The sequence below is a fragment of the Sinocyclocheilus anshuiensis genome, unplaced genomic scaffold (genome assembly GCF_001515605.1).
Source record: "Sinocyclocheilus anshuiensis isolate Anshui unplaced genomic scaffold, SAMN03320099.WGS_v1.1 scaffold194, whole genome shotgun sequence".
NCBI lineage: Eukaryota > Metazoa > Chordata > Actinopteri > Cypriniformes > Cyprinidae > Sinocyclocheilus > Sinocyclocheilus anshuiensis.
Window position 1 is genome coordinate 1613511 of NW_015546074.1, and position 15325 is coordinate 1628835.

At 36.9% G+C, this 15325-nt stretch overlaps 1 protein-coding gene across 1 annotated transcript in view; it reads left to right on the forward strand.

The window, feature by feature from the left end:
• Positions 1 to 1579, forward strand: part of LOC107699829 (calmodulin) — a 50333-nt gene extending 48754 nt beyond the window's left edge. Inside the window, exon 6 of the mRNA XM_016501224.1 lies at positions 33 to 1579. Within this exon, the coding sequence (XP_016356710.1) occupies positions 33 to 61 (29 nt within the window). The 3' untranslated portion in view covers positions 62 to 1579. The remainder of the gene's footprint in view (positions 1 to 32) is intronic.
• The last annotated feature ends 13746 nt before the right edge of the window (positions 1580 to 15325 follow it).

Below are 15325 nucleotides of genomic sequence, written 5' to 3' on the forward strand. Positions count from 1 at the left end.
ATTATTATCTGTTTTTCTGTCTTTGTTCACAGAGTTTGTCCAGATGATGACTGCAAAGTGAAGGATTGGCTTATCCTGTATCTATCTTTCTCTCTTACATTGCTTGTCCTACTAAGATCACTCTGTCTTTAAAAAGAAAAAAAAAGTCTAAAATGTACTTTAGAGAGTGTTAGAATTTCTAATTCTTTGATCTCTTACCAAAAAAAATCTAATCAAATTTCAAAAGCAATTTGTGAAAAATACTAGCAGAATTGTCCCAGCAGAAGTGAATGGACCAAGCATAACTGCATGAGCCCTTTTGGAGCAAACGTCTCCAGACCTGACAAAAATTGAGGACAGAACGTCACTTTAGTCGCACACGAGTTGAAGTCAAGTGTTTAAATGCTGAGAACACCTCCTTTCATGAGTGTTCTTTCATCACATATATATATATATATATATAATGCTAAAACATTGTGGTAAATCGTCCAGGGTCACAGTGCTCCCTTCAATACAAACTGAGCAAAAACAACTGTGTGTGACCCCTGTGGTGAAGTCATGCTTTTGCGTATTGCCTTCTCCTGTTTAAGACTCCAAACGGAACAAAACTGGATGTTTATGAAGACGTACATATTGTAAAAACCCGACATCATGCTCATACTCTATATAACTGTGGTTTAATGGCGACGTACGACTTGATGAGTTTCTTTATAGGCTATAAGGCATGTACTTAAGGCATGAGCCAGTGGTTTCCGTCAGCTGGTTTAAACCTTTATGTTAATGTGGGTTTTGTCTTTGATGACTTCAAACTTCGTGGGAGCGCGGAGATGCAAAGTATGTATAGCAGAATTGAAATGTGACAGAATAACGCAAATAGCATAACTGTAAAGTATATAGTTACATAGATAATCATAATGCTATCATAATGCATAATGCTTTCTAAATGTACTGTTCTCCAATATTAACATCTGGTAAAACTTTGCATTGCCTATTGTTATTCTAGTTAGGTCTGTGACTTTTGTTTGATCCATGGTCTTGAAATGTGCCATAATACTCGTAAACCTCAACTTAATCTTGTAGTCAATTAAGAATTATGTTACCAATCTATGAATATACACACAAATATCTATATATTTGCACTTTGGTGTAGATTATACATTCAACCACAGAAGAGGAACCTGCTGCTGCTGCTTTTCTGGCTCATTTGTCTCTTGCTCTCGTGGGTTTGTCAGAACTTCTTGTTGTCAAGTGCTCCAAATTTCATTTACGCTCTGCTTGCAAGACGACCAATAAAGGTGAAACTGTGGAATGTTGGTTATTTTGAGGGGCAAAAGGAATTATGTTGCTAGTAAGACTATGAAGGGCTTGTTATTGGTCTAATAATTGGGTTATTTTTTTTTTTCTAGCCAAAATGTATTACTCCTGTGGAAGAGCTTTACATAGCATATCTTACTCTGTTCTGGGCTGTTTTGACAGTTTTGCAGGGTTTGAAAATGAGCGACCGGACTGGTAATACTCAACATATGAAATCTGTATGGATAATATGTGAAATACGTGTTGGTGTTTTCCAATAAAAAATAAATGTATATGTTTATGCATACACTTCTGTGTTTTTTGTTCATGTTGTCATATGCAACTTTGACTTGTTAGGTTTTGTCATCAGCTCCAAGCTAATCTGCTCACTCACCTGAGAGGTCTCCAGCTGTCTGAACTATATTTGGAAACTCTGCTGGTTGTAGCTGTAATCTGGGGTTAAATAGAGACGCACCTACTTTTCCCTTTTGCATAAGACATGAAATGCAGTGATTTGCCTTTTTAATTATGCGCTGTCGTGATGGATTCACTCAGAAGAACTCAAAAGGACCTAATTTGCACTTTTACTATTTTGAAGAGGTTTTATTGTAATTACATATTAGAAATGTAACAATTTACAAAGCAAGACGTCACAAGACCTACATATGAAAAGCAGTTGAATCATTAATATGGCCTGGGGCCTTGAGCAATATTGGGGTAAACATTTTTTTTTTTTTTGAAAAACCAGGTCTCTCCTGCATTCATATAAAATCTGCATATAAATGAGGTAGCCTAATTAAAAAATATATTTCTAGACATGAATACTATTTAAGATGAGCTCTAAAATATTTTATTCACATTTAAAAATAAAGGTTCTTTATTGGCGTCTATGGTTCCAAGAATAACCTTTAACATCCATGGATCTTTTCCATTGCACGAAAGGTTCTTTGTAGTGATAGTGGAAAAGGTTATTCAAATGTCCTTCACAGTAAGGAAAAAAATATGGCCTGGGGCCTTGAGCAATATTGGGGTAAAAATTTTTTTTTTTTTGAAGAACCAGGTCTCTCCTGCATTCATATAAAATCTGCATATAAATGAGGTAGCCTAATTAAAAAATATATTTCTAGACATGAATACTATTTAAGATGAGCTCTAAAATATTTTATTCACATTTAAAAATAAAGGTTCTTTATTGGCGTCTATGGTTCCAAGAATAACCTTTAACATCCATGGATCTTTTCCATTGCACGAAAGGTTCTTTGTAGTGATAGTGGAAAAGGTTATTCAAATGTCCTTCACAGTAAGGAAAAATGGCTCTTTAAAATAAATGGTTTCAAAAATAGTATTGTAGATTTTGGGAGTAAAAAAAAAAAAAATGTACAAATCTTATCCTTTGTCCCCCTTATCTAGTAAATCACAAATTGGAAGAGTAATGTAACTTTATTGGTTAAAACGTGGGAACCTTGAAGAACATTCAGCTCCTAGAACTTCTGCAATTTTGAAATTTAATTGTTTCAATTATAATTATTTTAGTTTTCAAGTTACTCAAACAATGCATCAAATAGTGTTGTCGAAAAAGGTAGAGAACCACTGCACTAGATGTGATTGGGAGTGAAATACAAGCTGGACAGTTGATGGCGCCATTGTGATACCTATTCATTATTTTGTATTGCTCTTCAGTCAACATATTTACCTGAGAATTATAAAATAATAGCGTTTATTTTATACCAGTAAAGACTGGTCTGATAGAATGAAAAAAAAAATCACATTTGATTGTAATGTCTTAATTAAAATAAATAAATAAAACTTGAGGTTTAAAGATTTGAACAAACATTAAACTCCAAGTAAAATCAATAATAGTGATACTTACCTTAGCGAACAGCGCCCAACAAGTCTGTGAGAAAGCTTATGCCATTAGGACTCAAGGCGGGAAAAATACTAATCTGAGAAGTTTCTTTCAAACGATTCTTAAATATTCTCTAATCTCAAAGCATTATACTTTGGGAGTGTAAATTTAGGCCTAATTCATCATTACATCTTTTTTTTTTTTTTTTTTATACTTGTCACTGATAAGATATGTTGCAGCAGCTCAGATTGTGTTACCTAAAGTATAACGGAGATTTGTATATATCCAGATCTACGCAGAACTGTTACACTGTGTATAACTGCTATATTTAATATACACATGGTTTTAAACAATTTATCCTGATGTAAAATATACAATTGTGAAACTACATATGTCTTGCAGATAATACAATACAGTGTATTTACAACTGAAACTTTGGCAACATTAGCAAATTGCAGTTAATGAGAGATGCTATAAGCTAGTCAACTATCATACCAAAGCGTAATGGAAAAATTGCAGAGATGGTTGTGTGATGTTAATCTAAAGCACTCCCACTGGGACCTGTGGAAATGTTTGTGTGGTCTACACACTGTTGAAGCTGACATGTATTTATTGATCCATTGGCAAATGGAGGAGAAAATAGTCTGGTTTCTTTCTTCCTCGCTGTACAGTTCCCCTCCATCCTCCACTGCTATTGCACCATGTCTATTGATTGTAAACTGAGAAAAGGCTTTTGTGGCCATATGTGCTCATATTTACATGAGTGCTTGTATGTGCATTGTCCAACCTCAACCCTCTTCTCACATTTATACTGCTACTACTATAAGGCCACTGTTCTGTGGTATTATTAGATGTGATTTTTCACACAATTGATGCATTTTAGAAATAAAGCGAGTAGTGACATTTAGTCACTCCATTTGCTAGTTACTGACACATAAGGCACGTCACTGAGGGCATGCGTGAAGTGTCATATGATGCCATGTGGTGATGATTTTATGAGGTAAAGCAGAGAGACTAAAATAACCATGGTAAAATCATCAATGCATATTGAGTGACATAAGGCTAGAAAACACTATATGGCTTTTCATATAGGAGACACATGAAATTAAAAATGTGTTCTAAAATTGTCTCAAAATATCAAACATGTTTGATATGCTGCAACTGGATGGATTCATTGGCTGAAGCTAAAAAAAAAAATTATCTGTGCCCATCATTCACTATGCGATTTTCTGTGAAATCTGTCAGCTCAGATCTGAAGATTGGCTTGACAAAAGTAGTGTAGTATATTCCAGCTTTCATTTATGATTTTTTTTATTGGGACATGATTGCATCCTTTATTTTGATTAGCTAAGTTTCTGTAACTTGCAGTTTCTTCATATCACTTCACGAAATTATTTCTGAATTGTTACAAAGTTGTCATTTTACTGTCAAGTTACACGCACAACAAGAAAAAAAGGTGTGAAAATGGAAAGTATCTGTGGAAAGCACAGCAGCTAGATGAAAGTTGATATGGGTGACTGTCTGAAAATAGCATAAAAAGTAACGGGTAATAATCTGTGCCCATCATTCACTATGTGATTTTCTGTGAAATCTGTCAGCTCAGATCTGAAGATTGGCTTGACAAAAGTAGTGTAGTATATTCCAGCTTTCATTTAAGATTTTTTTTATTGGGACATGATTGCATCCTTTATTTTGATTAGCTAAGTTTCTGTAACTTGCAGTTTCTTCATATCACTTCACGAAATTATTTCTGAATTGTTACAAAGTTGTCATTTTACTGTCAAGTTACACGCACAACAAGAAAAAAAGGTGTGAAAATGGAAAGTATCTGTGGAAAGCACAGCAGCTAGATGAAAGTTGATATGGGTGACTGTCTGAAAATAGCATAAAAAGTAACGGGTAATAATATAGACCTTATGCTTCAGAGAAACAAGTGTGCAGCCATCTTTAGACTTTTGTCTTTGAACACCTGCTTTTGTGGTAGCTCTGTATATTTCTAGATTTAGCAAAAGCTATCATGAGCATTGTAATGTTTGAAGCGGATGTCGTAATGAATGTCAGTAGAACGAGAAGATTTTAAAATGAGCGGTTCATAAATCCATAAGATCTTAACTTCATACATGTGGAAATACACACCGTAGGACAGAACACGAGTGCAGTGTTGAAAAGGGGCAGGGCCACATAAGGTGTATAGAAATATACAGTGCTACCGCAAAAACGTAAATTCAAACACAAAATTCTAAAGATGGCTGCTCACTTGTTTCTCTGGTGCATAAGGTCTATACAGTACCCAGTATAAATAAGTACACCCCCTCTGAAACTAATTTAGCAATTTCTCTTTACATAGAAGACATATTAGGGTTCCTTGAAGATATAATGTTCCAGTAAGTGTGGTTGAACAATTACTGTAAAAGCAAGTCAATTTTAATCAAGAAAATAAGATTTTCGGTCACACTTTATTTTAAGGTCCAATTATTGCTATTAACGAAACATTAACTATGACTTTTTCCTTGATAAACTCCTAATTTGCTGCTTATTAATAGTTAGTAATGTAGTTGTTAAGTTTAGGTATTGGGCAGAATTAGGGATGTAGAATATGGTCATGCAGAATATGTGCTTTATAAGTACTAATAAACAGCCAATATGTTAATAATAGGCATACTAACAAGGAGCTAGTTAATTGTGAGAATTGGTCCCAATACTAAAGTGTTACAAGATTTTCTTAGCAAAGTACACCCTCTAGTAAGTGACTAAATAAAAAAATTCTGGTTCAAGTTTTGATCAGCAGGTGAGTATTTTGAACCAACGCATTTAATTGTCAAGAAATTGCTATTTATTAATTTGGTAGTTCCTATTTAAAAGTGTTACACAGCTTGCCTGAAGAATCATTCTTAGACTTAATGCTGACTAGTGATGTTGAAAACAAATCGTTATTTTGAACTGGTTCTTTTTAGTGAACTGGATGAATCTGTACACCAAATCGGACTGAATCGTTTGAAACAGTTTGCAGCTTGAGTCACTTATCCACAAGTTGCTCAGTCACAACTCATTTTCAAACATGCCCGACAGTCACTCTGACCTGAAAAAAAGCGATATCCCAACCAGAGATTTCACCAACCCTTCTTGGCAACACTTAAGAAGAGGAAAAATTATAGTATAACAAATAATTCATAGTCTACTGGAAATAGATTTATGGCTTGACTTAATCAGAGTTTGAGCCAGCTTATGTAATAGTTAAAGAACCGGTTCGTGGAAAAGAATCAGACTTCCCTTCACTAATGCTGAAAACAATGGAACCGCTTTTGTCAGGAGACTTATTTCTTTGCACAAAATAGCACAATGGTACAAACGATTACCAAAGCATTGTTTTAAGTGTTAAAGGGACAGTCTAAATGAAACCGTCTAAAATAAAACTTCTGACATCATTTACTCACCCTCATCTTGTTCCAAACCTGTATGACTTTCTTTCTTCTGCAAAACACAAACAATAATTTGAAGAATGTTGTTAACCAAACCTTTTCGGTTCCTTTTGACTTCCAATGTATTTTTAGTGTAAGTCAAAGGGAACCGAAACTTGCACCCAACTTTCTTCAGAAATACCTTCTTTAACATTTCTAAGAAAGAAGCAAGTTATACAATTTGGAATGACAAGAGGGTAAGTAAAGGATGACAGAAGTTTAATTTTTGCATGGACTATCCTTTTAACACCTAAAACACTTATTTGGTAATCCTCTTTACAAAAAATATAGCTGCAAGCAGCAATTAAGGAGCCAAGCACTACAGAAGCAAGCAAGCATCCAACTGCAGCAATGAGTAATTGAAGCCATTTTAAGATGATTTTAGTCAAAAATGGCTGAAAAATAAATACAACCACTAGTAATATGATTTAATGGTTCATAATTTTTGACTAGTAGGTGGTGCTGTTAACAAATTGATGTTATTTGTTCAGTGTGAGGCAGCAATGGCACACACAAAGCATGGTGTCAATATGTCAAAGCTTTGCAGAGATACAGCCTCAGATGCAGTTTGGCATCATGTCAGCAAATTCGTTGATGCATTAAAGGTCCCATATTGTACACCTTTCTGGATTTTTATTTTAGGTTTTGATGTCCTTAAGAATATATATATTTGCGGTATAAGTACCAAAAACCATCTCAATATATTTTTACAGCTCCTCTCTCAGGAGCTCTGCTGAGAACAGGTCGATTTTGGCCTGTCTAATTAATATTCACTGATAACTGTCAGACTTTCGAAATAAATTAAGATTATAATATTTTAATTTTAAAGGAGACATTGGATGCAAAGTATCTTACTTTGCATATAAATGTGTCTTAGCAGTGTGTGGACACAACCACCCTACAATGATACAAATTCACTCCTTTTTTCTTAATCCCCCAAAAACCTAAACAGGATAAGTCTCAATTATCAAGACATTTTGATTTTGGAGTGAACCTTCAATACCACGGCTGAGGTGAGACCACCATTTTGTTTATCGACACAAAATCCATAACTTGATCTGAGTCTAATTTGGTGAAAATTGGACCAATGATCTTGGAGGTGTTTGAAAGATTTACTTTCAGTAAAAGATTTACAAAGAAATCTTGAGAAAAATTGTAAATCTTGAGATTTACAAAGAAAATCAAAATGTCTGACAGGAAGTTTGGCTGAATATGGCATAATTGGTATCAATGTTCTCGGCATGACCCAAGGAATCTACCAAGACCAGTCTCATGACAATAGGCAAAACTACCCAAAAGCTAGGGCTGGACGATATGGCCAAACTTGATATCACAATATATTTCTTAATTTCGGTCGATACGATATAATTCTGATATCGATATGAACAATAATTTAAAAAGCCTTAGAAAAACTGCCAAGAACGCCCACAATGGATGTCTGTACCTACAAACTTCTGAAAAATTTATTAGCCAAGTCTATGAAACCTCCTCCTATAAAATTATATAATATTTTAGAAATATAAACTGTACAAATAAATTAATTTTCACCTTTTATTTGTATTTAGCTTTCATACATACAAGAAATATGAAATCACTGTCAAATAAACATAAGACTGTCAGAGTCACCTTATTAACATTAATATCTTTAACTTTAAACTATAACATAGGTTGATTATTATTATAGACTGAAACAAAACTGCTTCAGCCAGGATAAAGAATATAAAAAGTGCTCAGAGTTGCTGCAGAAAACAGAAAAAAAGAGTGAGCAACTACAAAAACACATGTTGCTGGAGACGGGCTGATTGAAAATGCAAATTCTCTGCCAGGAGGAGGCACTTTTGGAGCGGCAGAAGTTCCAAAAGGTTGGAGGTTTCCCTGGTAATGGCTGTAAACTAAGCAGCGCTCCGCTCATAAATGCTACTTTATCAGATAAAATGAAAATGCCATAGAAACTTTTCTGAAGACAGTCGTTCCCTTCAAAGATACATTCATATAAAACACCCCCGCCGCGTTTTGATTTTGAAACGTGCAGTGCTCAAGTTTATTCAACAAAGTCAAACTGTCAAAGCCTTTTGGAAAAACTATTTGTGGCGGTCGGTGTTGATATTGTGGCGGGACACCACAAATAAATCAATGTATGGGAAACACTGGTATTGTATATTTAAATATCGGAAATGTTTAAAAATCATATCACCGTTATTCTAATATTCATTATAATATTTGACCACATGGTGGCACTGCCCCAAAACTTGTTTAATACCTTCAGGGCATGGCGTCGAAGACACATACTGAGTTTCATAATGATACTCCAATGCATTCGTGAAAAAAAAAGCATTTTACGAAAAATTTAAAATGGCAGATGCCCAAAATGGCTGACATGGGAAAATTGGTATGTTTTGGTATTTGTATGTCAAACCGAATCTGAAGATACCAGTCTTGTGATTTTTCCGTTCAGAAATTATAAGCAAAAATATCAATTTTTCATATCTCTCGACCACTAGGTGGTGCTGTGCTGAAACTGTGCGGGTACCCTCAGGTCATGGTTGGCCTCTAATAACAAAAATAATTGGACTGAAATAACCAGGCCTTCAATTTAATCTTTCGTTTCGTGATGAGCGATTTTTCCTAAGCAAAGAAAGAGGAGCGGGAAAATGCCAATCAAGTGTCTCAGAGCTGGCAAAAGCTATGAAAAGAGTGACTGTTTCATCCCATACAGTAAGATGGGATGCAGCAAAATGCACTGTATGGTTGTTGTCCACACAGGAAGTACCTACTGTAGCCAAAACACAAGATGAAGACTTCTGGGAATCCATACTCTGATTTCATGCAACCAGGTCAATCATTTTGTATATAACAGCATCTAAAATGTATGGCATTGCTAGGGAGAGAAATACAGTGAGAACTGCCTGGTTCCCATAGTGAAATTCGGTGGTGACCTGAACCAGTCATGTACTCTCAGAAATAATTAGTTGACCTTTCATAGATTTCTTATATTGCAATGTATCAGTGCTGAAGGTTTGGTTGAGTTGTGCTTCATCAGTGGTGTCATGAATTCACACATTTACAAAATGTAGTACTTTTTTAACATAACAGTGACACTATTCATCAAGTATTTCACCCAACCTTAGCACTGAGCACCTGTAGGGGATTTTGTAGAGACAAGTTCAGCAACACTCCCAATCAAACATCAGGGCACTTAAAGAGGAAATCGTCCAGGATTTAAACAAGATATGATAGTTTGTTGTAAACTTGTACAATCAGTACCAAGAAGGGTCAGAGTAGTTATGAATATTACGTTTGTTGAATGTAATCATGGGGTGTACTAATTTTTACAACCCTTCACTGGGTTATTTAATTTACTTATTTTACTGATATTGATGATATATTTTTTCTGTTTTTAATATATGTATATGTAACTAACGATATTAGGAGTTTTGTAATGTTTGAAGCGGGTGTCATAACAAATGTCAGTGCACTGACAAGATTTCAAAATAAGTGGTTCATTTGTAATTCCATAAGCTCTTACCTTCATGCTTTGGACATACTGATATGAATTTGTGCCCATTAAACTCCAAGAGACACAACATCATTAAAAATGTCTCTGTATAGCTTATGCTACACCTACATCCTATATGATCCACTGGAACGCTACTCTCTCGTAAGTGCGCATACGACAGTTAGCGGAAGCTAGAGATTATGGTTTATAAAGTTTTAAATATGGATGTTTTTCTTACACAAATACATCACTTCGCTTTATAAGGTCTTTCTTAACCCCGGGAACCCGTGTGGAGCACTTTTTATGATGGATGGACGCACTTTTTTGGGCTTCAAAATCTTGACCACCATTCACTGCCATTATAAAGCTTGGAAGAGCCAGGACATTTCTCCGATTGCATTCGTCTGAAGAAAGTAAGTCATATACACCTAGGATGGCTTGAGGGTGAGTAAATCATGGGGTAATTTTCATTTTTGGAACTATCCCTTTAATAAAAATGTGCATTTATGTCCATTGCACAACAGCTTTGAACATGGTTCATCAAATCCAGATTTGGAGTAGAATATAATATCAATTAAAACATCTTTAAATGAACGCTAACCACATTGATGCCCCTGTTCCACACTTCTCTTTTCAGAATACCTACATAAGGTAACAAAAATCAAACCAAGACATGCCATGCTGACCTGAAGCAGTCATGTACTCTTGGAAGGAATTAGTTGACCTAATAGATTTCAAATAGACAGATGAGACTGTAAATACAGACTGCTGTTAAAATGTTAACAGTTTGATTCATGACTCTATAAAAGGACAAACATCTGCTGTGTGCCTGACGTCAAATAGCATCTCACTTCCAATCAAACATGTAAGGCCCATATAATCATAAATCCCTGTTTGACGTCAGACTCATCGCTCCCCTCTTCTGTGGGAAACTGATAAAGGACGTGGAACACAAACAAAACAAGACAAATGATGCAATATTGAAAATACTGTACATAATAGGCTCATGGGTGATATTAACCTTTGGGTTAGTAGGTTGAAATCTGGTATGCAGATTAATGCTGAGAATATGAGATAGATTCCCGAAAACATTTGACTCATTTGCATATGTCATTTCAGCATCGGGATCAGTGGTTTCCACATCTGTGTTCTTTTATGTGATCCTAAACAATGCTACTTGTGCTGAATATATTAAAAATAATAATGTAATATAATATTATTGCTAAAATACATTAAATCACATTCTTTCATCTCAGTGAACTAATAAGACATTTTCAAATACTAAATCTTTTATATCATGATATCATGCAAGTATTATATCAACATTTGCACTGTAAACAAATATCCAGTAAATATAGTACTGTAAATAACAAATATTCTAATATTTTAGAATTAGGAAAACTGATATTGATATAACTGAGTTTTCTGATTAATCTAAAGGCCTTGGCAGTGTGGGATATGCTGTCATCTAGGAGCAGGAAATATGACAATATGAAAAAGAATTAATGTCAATATTAAATAAAATCAAAATAACCCTGTTTGCATAATGCACATTCCTGGTCTTAATGTGAATGATCCACCTGAATTGTACAATTCTCCATCCCAACACCCTGTTCTCTATACCCCAACTAATCTGGTACGCATTCTTCTATACTTTGAAAGGGGTTGTGGTTGTGTTCAGTGCATTTCACTCGTAGGCTGCATTGCCCAGAAACATTATGAGCATAATCAGTGTTGGGTGTAATGCATTACTAAGTAATTAATTACTGTAATTTAATCACTTTTTCCTTGGAAAAAGTAAAGTAAGGGATTACTCTTAATTCTTTTTAAATTTAATTACAGTTACTTCTGATGTAATTGTATTACATCAGATTGTATTGTATTTAATTGTATACATTAAATATTGTATGGACTGTAATACAAGTCCATATAAAACAATAGTGAAATTTACATTAAAATGTAACATCTAATTCAAATGTTTTAAATGTAACCTTCTCCCTTTACTATACAAATACTTTGGTCAGTTTAAGAATAATTTAAATATTTTTATTTATTTATTTATTTAAAAGAATAAAAAGAGCAGTTTCATGCCTGTGCTTGTATTGATCAACTGGTTGAGGTTGGTGTGGGATTAGAAAGTAATTAGTAACAAGTAATGCAATACTTTTTAGAGAGTAATTGGTACAGTAATCTAATTACACTGTTGAATAAGTAATTAGTAGCTACTTTAATTACTTTTTTAAAGTAACTTACTTAACATTGTGTCATGCTCTTTTAGGAGAGAAGCTCACAAAGACAATGATAATACAAGATAACGTAATAATAATCCAAGAAGATGAGGATCAATTTAGACACAGGGAAACACAAGTAGCATGTAACAAGTCCATATAGTGACAGTACTCCCCCCTCCCCAAGGCGCGACCTCACACCATGGCAGACGGACAAAAGGAGGAAGGGAGGGGGTTTGGGAGGAGGACGAGGCGGTGGCAAAGGGCAGGCAGGCAACCAAGGCGGCAACGACAGAGGGAGGAGCCACAGAGGAATCAGGAGGGACCAGGGAGGATCAGACAGAGGGAGGAGCCAGAGAGAAGACGGGAGGGACTTGGAGCAGGATGAATCAGGCGGAGTAGACGGAGGAAGGAGACAGGAGGGGCCAGGAGCAAGAGAAACCAGGCGGGACCCAAACCGCAGACAGGAAGGCAGCCCACGGTGTAGCCATGGTGGAGGAAGGGCTGACGACTCCAGGGGGCCGACTGACAGTGGCGGAGCAGGTGGGAGAGGAGCCCAGGGCGGAGACGGAGAGCCACAGAGCCAGGGAGATGCAGAGAATCCGGAGGGCCATGGCAGAGCGAAGGGCCGAGGCGGAGTCTGGCTCTCGGAGGTTGGAGGCGGAGACCGGGGATCTGCCGACCACGGTGGAGCTGGAGACTGACAGACCCAAAGCGAATACACTCCACAGATGGAGCGCTGAGGATCACACATCTGGTCAGACGTCGAATGAGGCTCTGGCTCTAGGGCAATCCTTAGCTCTATCGCTCGTTTTGACGATGACTCGTCAGTCGTGGCGGGCTCTGGCTCTCCGTCTGCGGTGGGCTCTGGCTGATGCTCTGCGCAGCGGGGTGATGTTAGGCTGGGCTCTGGGTCGGGAGTGGGGCTGGTGAGATCTTCCTCCGCAGGGCCGATGGTGAATTGAGATTCATTTCTCACCAGTACCCACTCCACAAAGGCAGTGAAATTCTCTCGAGGACCATCTCCAGACATCTGCGCTCTGCAAGCGTTGTTCAGGCTCGTCTCGTTGAATGTGCAGAGGCATTCATCTGGGTATGGGTGAGATTGGAGAGTTCCACAAAGTGTGTATGGTCCTCGAGAGTGTGATCCCCCCTGTTCCAGCAGGAGGAGGAGGAAGGAAGGATAATCCATAAAGAAAGGAAAATAAAAATAAAACGGGACAAAAAAAATCAGAGGGAAAAATGCCACTAAATATGTCCACTGTTTTCTAGTGACACATTGCTGGTTATAAATATTGCTGGATCTAAAACATTATTAATAAGTATTGTCACAGTACACTGATTCATATACAGGAAAATAATATTTACTACTTTTTCTTGGATTAAACATTTTGAATTGACTAAAAATAACAGTAATTAATGTTAGCCATTTGAGATCAACTGCAAGATATATTTAATATTGACAAAGGCTGAAAAGTATATTTTATTTTATTTTATTGTTATTTTATAGAGGCAGGCAGTCAGGTATGTGCACATAGAGAAATGGCCATGGGGTGTCAGCGTTATATCAAAATTAACTGATGTTCCTGATCTTATTGTCAATCATTAATCAGTGCATTTTCATTTAGTTTAGTTTCATCATTGCAGTTTATTTAGTTTATCTCACTCATTTTGGTAAATTTCTCTTATCATCCTTAACATTTGCAAAACAGTAAGTGCATTTGTCGTACAAACGGCACCCCACATTGATTAACTGCAAAAGCTTGTATCTTGCTCAAAATCCTTAGTTCATACGTATTTATGTCAGTGAACATATGAGTGCCATCAAAATGACCAGCTCTCTCTCTCTCGCTCTCTCTCTCTCTCTCTACATTACTGTGCAAAAGTCTTAGGCCTTTAGTATATTCACCAACAAAAATGGTTTTAAGTCAGTTATTTCTATCTTTTGCTGCAGTGTTTACATTTCCAAACATTCCTTTTGCCATTAATTGTAATAATCTAGTGAGATGATAATTGGAATAATCCAACCAAGATGGCGCCGATGATGATGGCGGCCTCCGTGGCGTGCTCTGCCGTTGTTTTTGTGTTTTTGTTAGTTTGTCCTGTCTTTAGTTATATCCCTGCAATCAGTTTTACCAGAGACGAATTGCTGGACATTCGGCACTACACATCACCCGATATATTGCCGGTTTTCGACTATTCTGATGTTTTGCTGGACATAGTATTTGGCGGAGCAGCTGCGCTGATCAAGCGCTTCAGGACGCGCAGACGGGGGAAGAGAGCCGGCGCACTCGTGAAGCTCAGGCAGCGCGGATTTCGAACGCCATTTTCTAGCATCCATCTGGCGAACCTCCACTCTCTACCCAACAAAACGGACGAACTCCTTCTGCTCTCCCAGACAAATAAGGATTTCTCACACTCTGCTGCTCTGTGTTTCACGGAAACCTGGCTGAATGACGCCATACCGGACTGCGTGTTAAATCTGCCGGGCTTTCAGCTGTTCAGAGCGGACCGCGATGCAGAATCAACGGGGAAATCGCACGGCGGCGGGACATACTTTTACATCAACAAAAGGTGGTGTACAGATGTAACCGTGTTAAAGATGTGCTGTTCAGATCTAGAAGCGCTTTTCATTAACTGTAAGCCTTTCTACTCGCCGCGGGAGTTTTGCTCGTTCATTCTGGTCAGTGTTTACATTCCTCCGCAAGCGCACGTGAGCTTAGCTTTACAGAAACTCGCAGATCTGATCACAGAGACAGAACAACAACACCCGGACTCTGTTTTAATCATTCTCGGGGACTTTAATAAAGCCAATCTCTCCCGTGAACTGCCAAAATACAGACAGCACATCACATGTCCCACCAGAGACAGTAATATATTGGATCACTGTTACACCACAATAAAGAATGCATATCACTCTGTCCCACGAGCAGCTTTGGGGCTCTATGATCACTGTTTGGTTAATCTTATACCGACTTACAGGCAGAAACTGAAATCAGCTAAACCTGTATTAAGGACTGTAAAA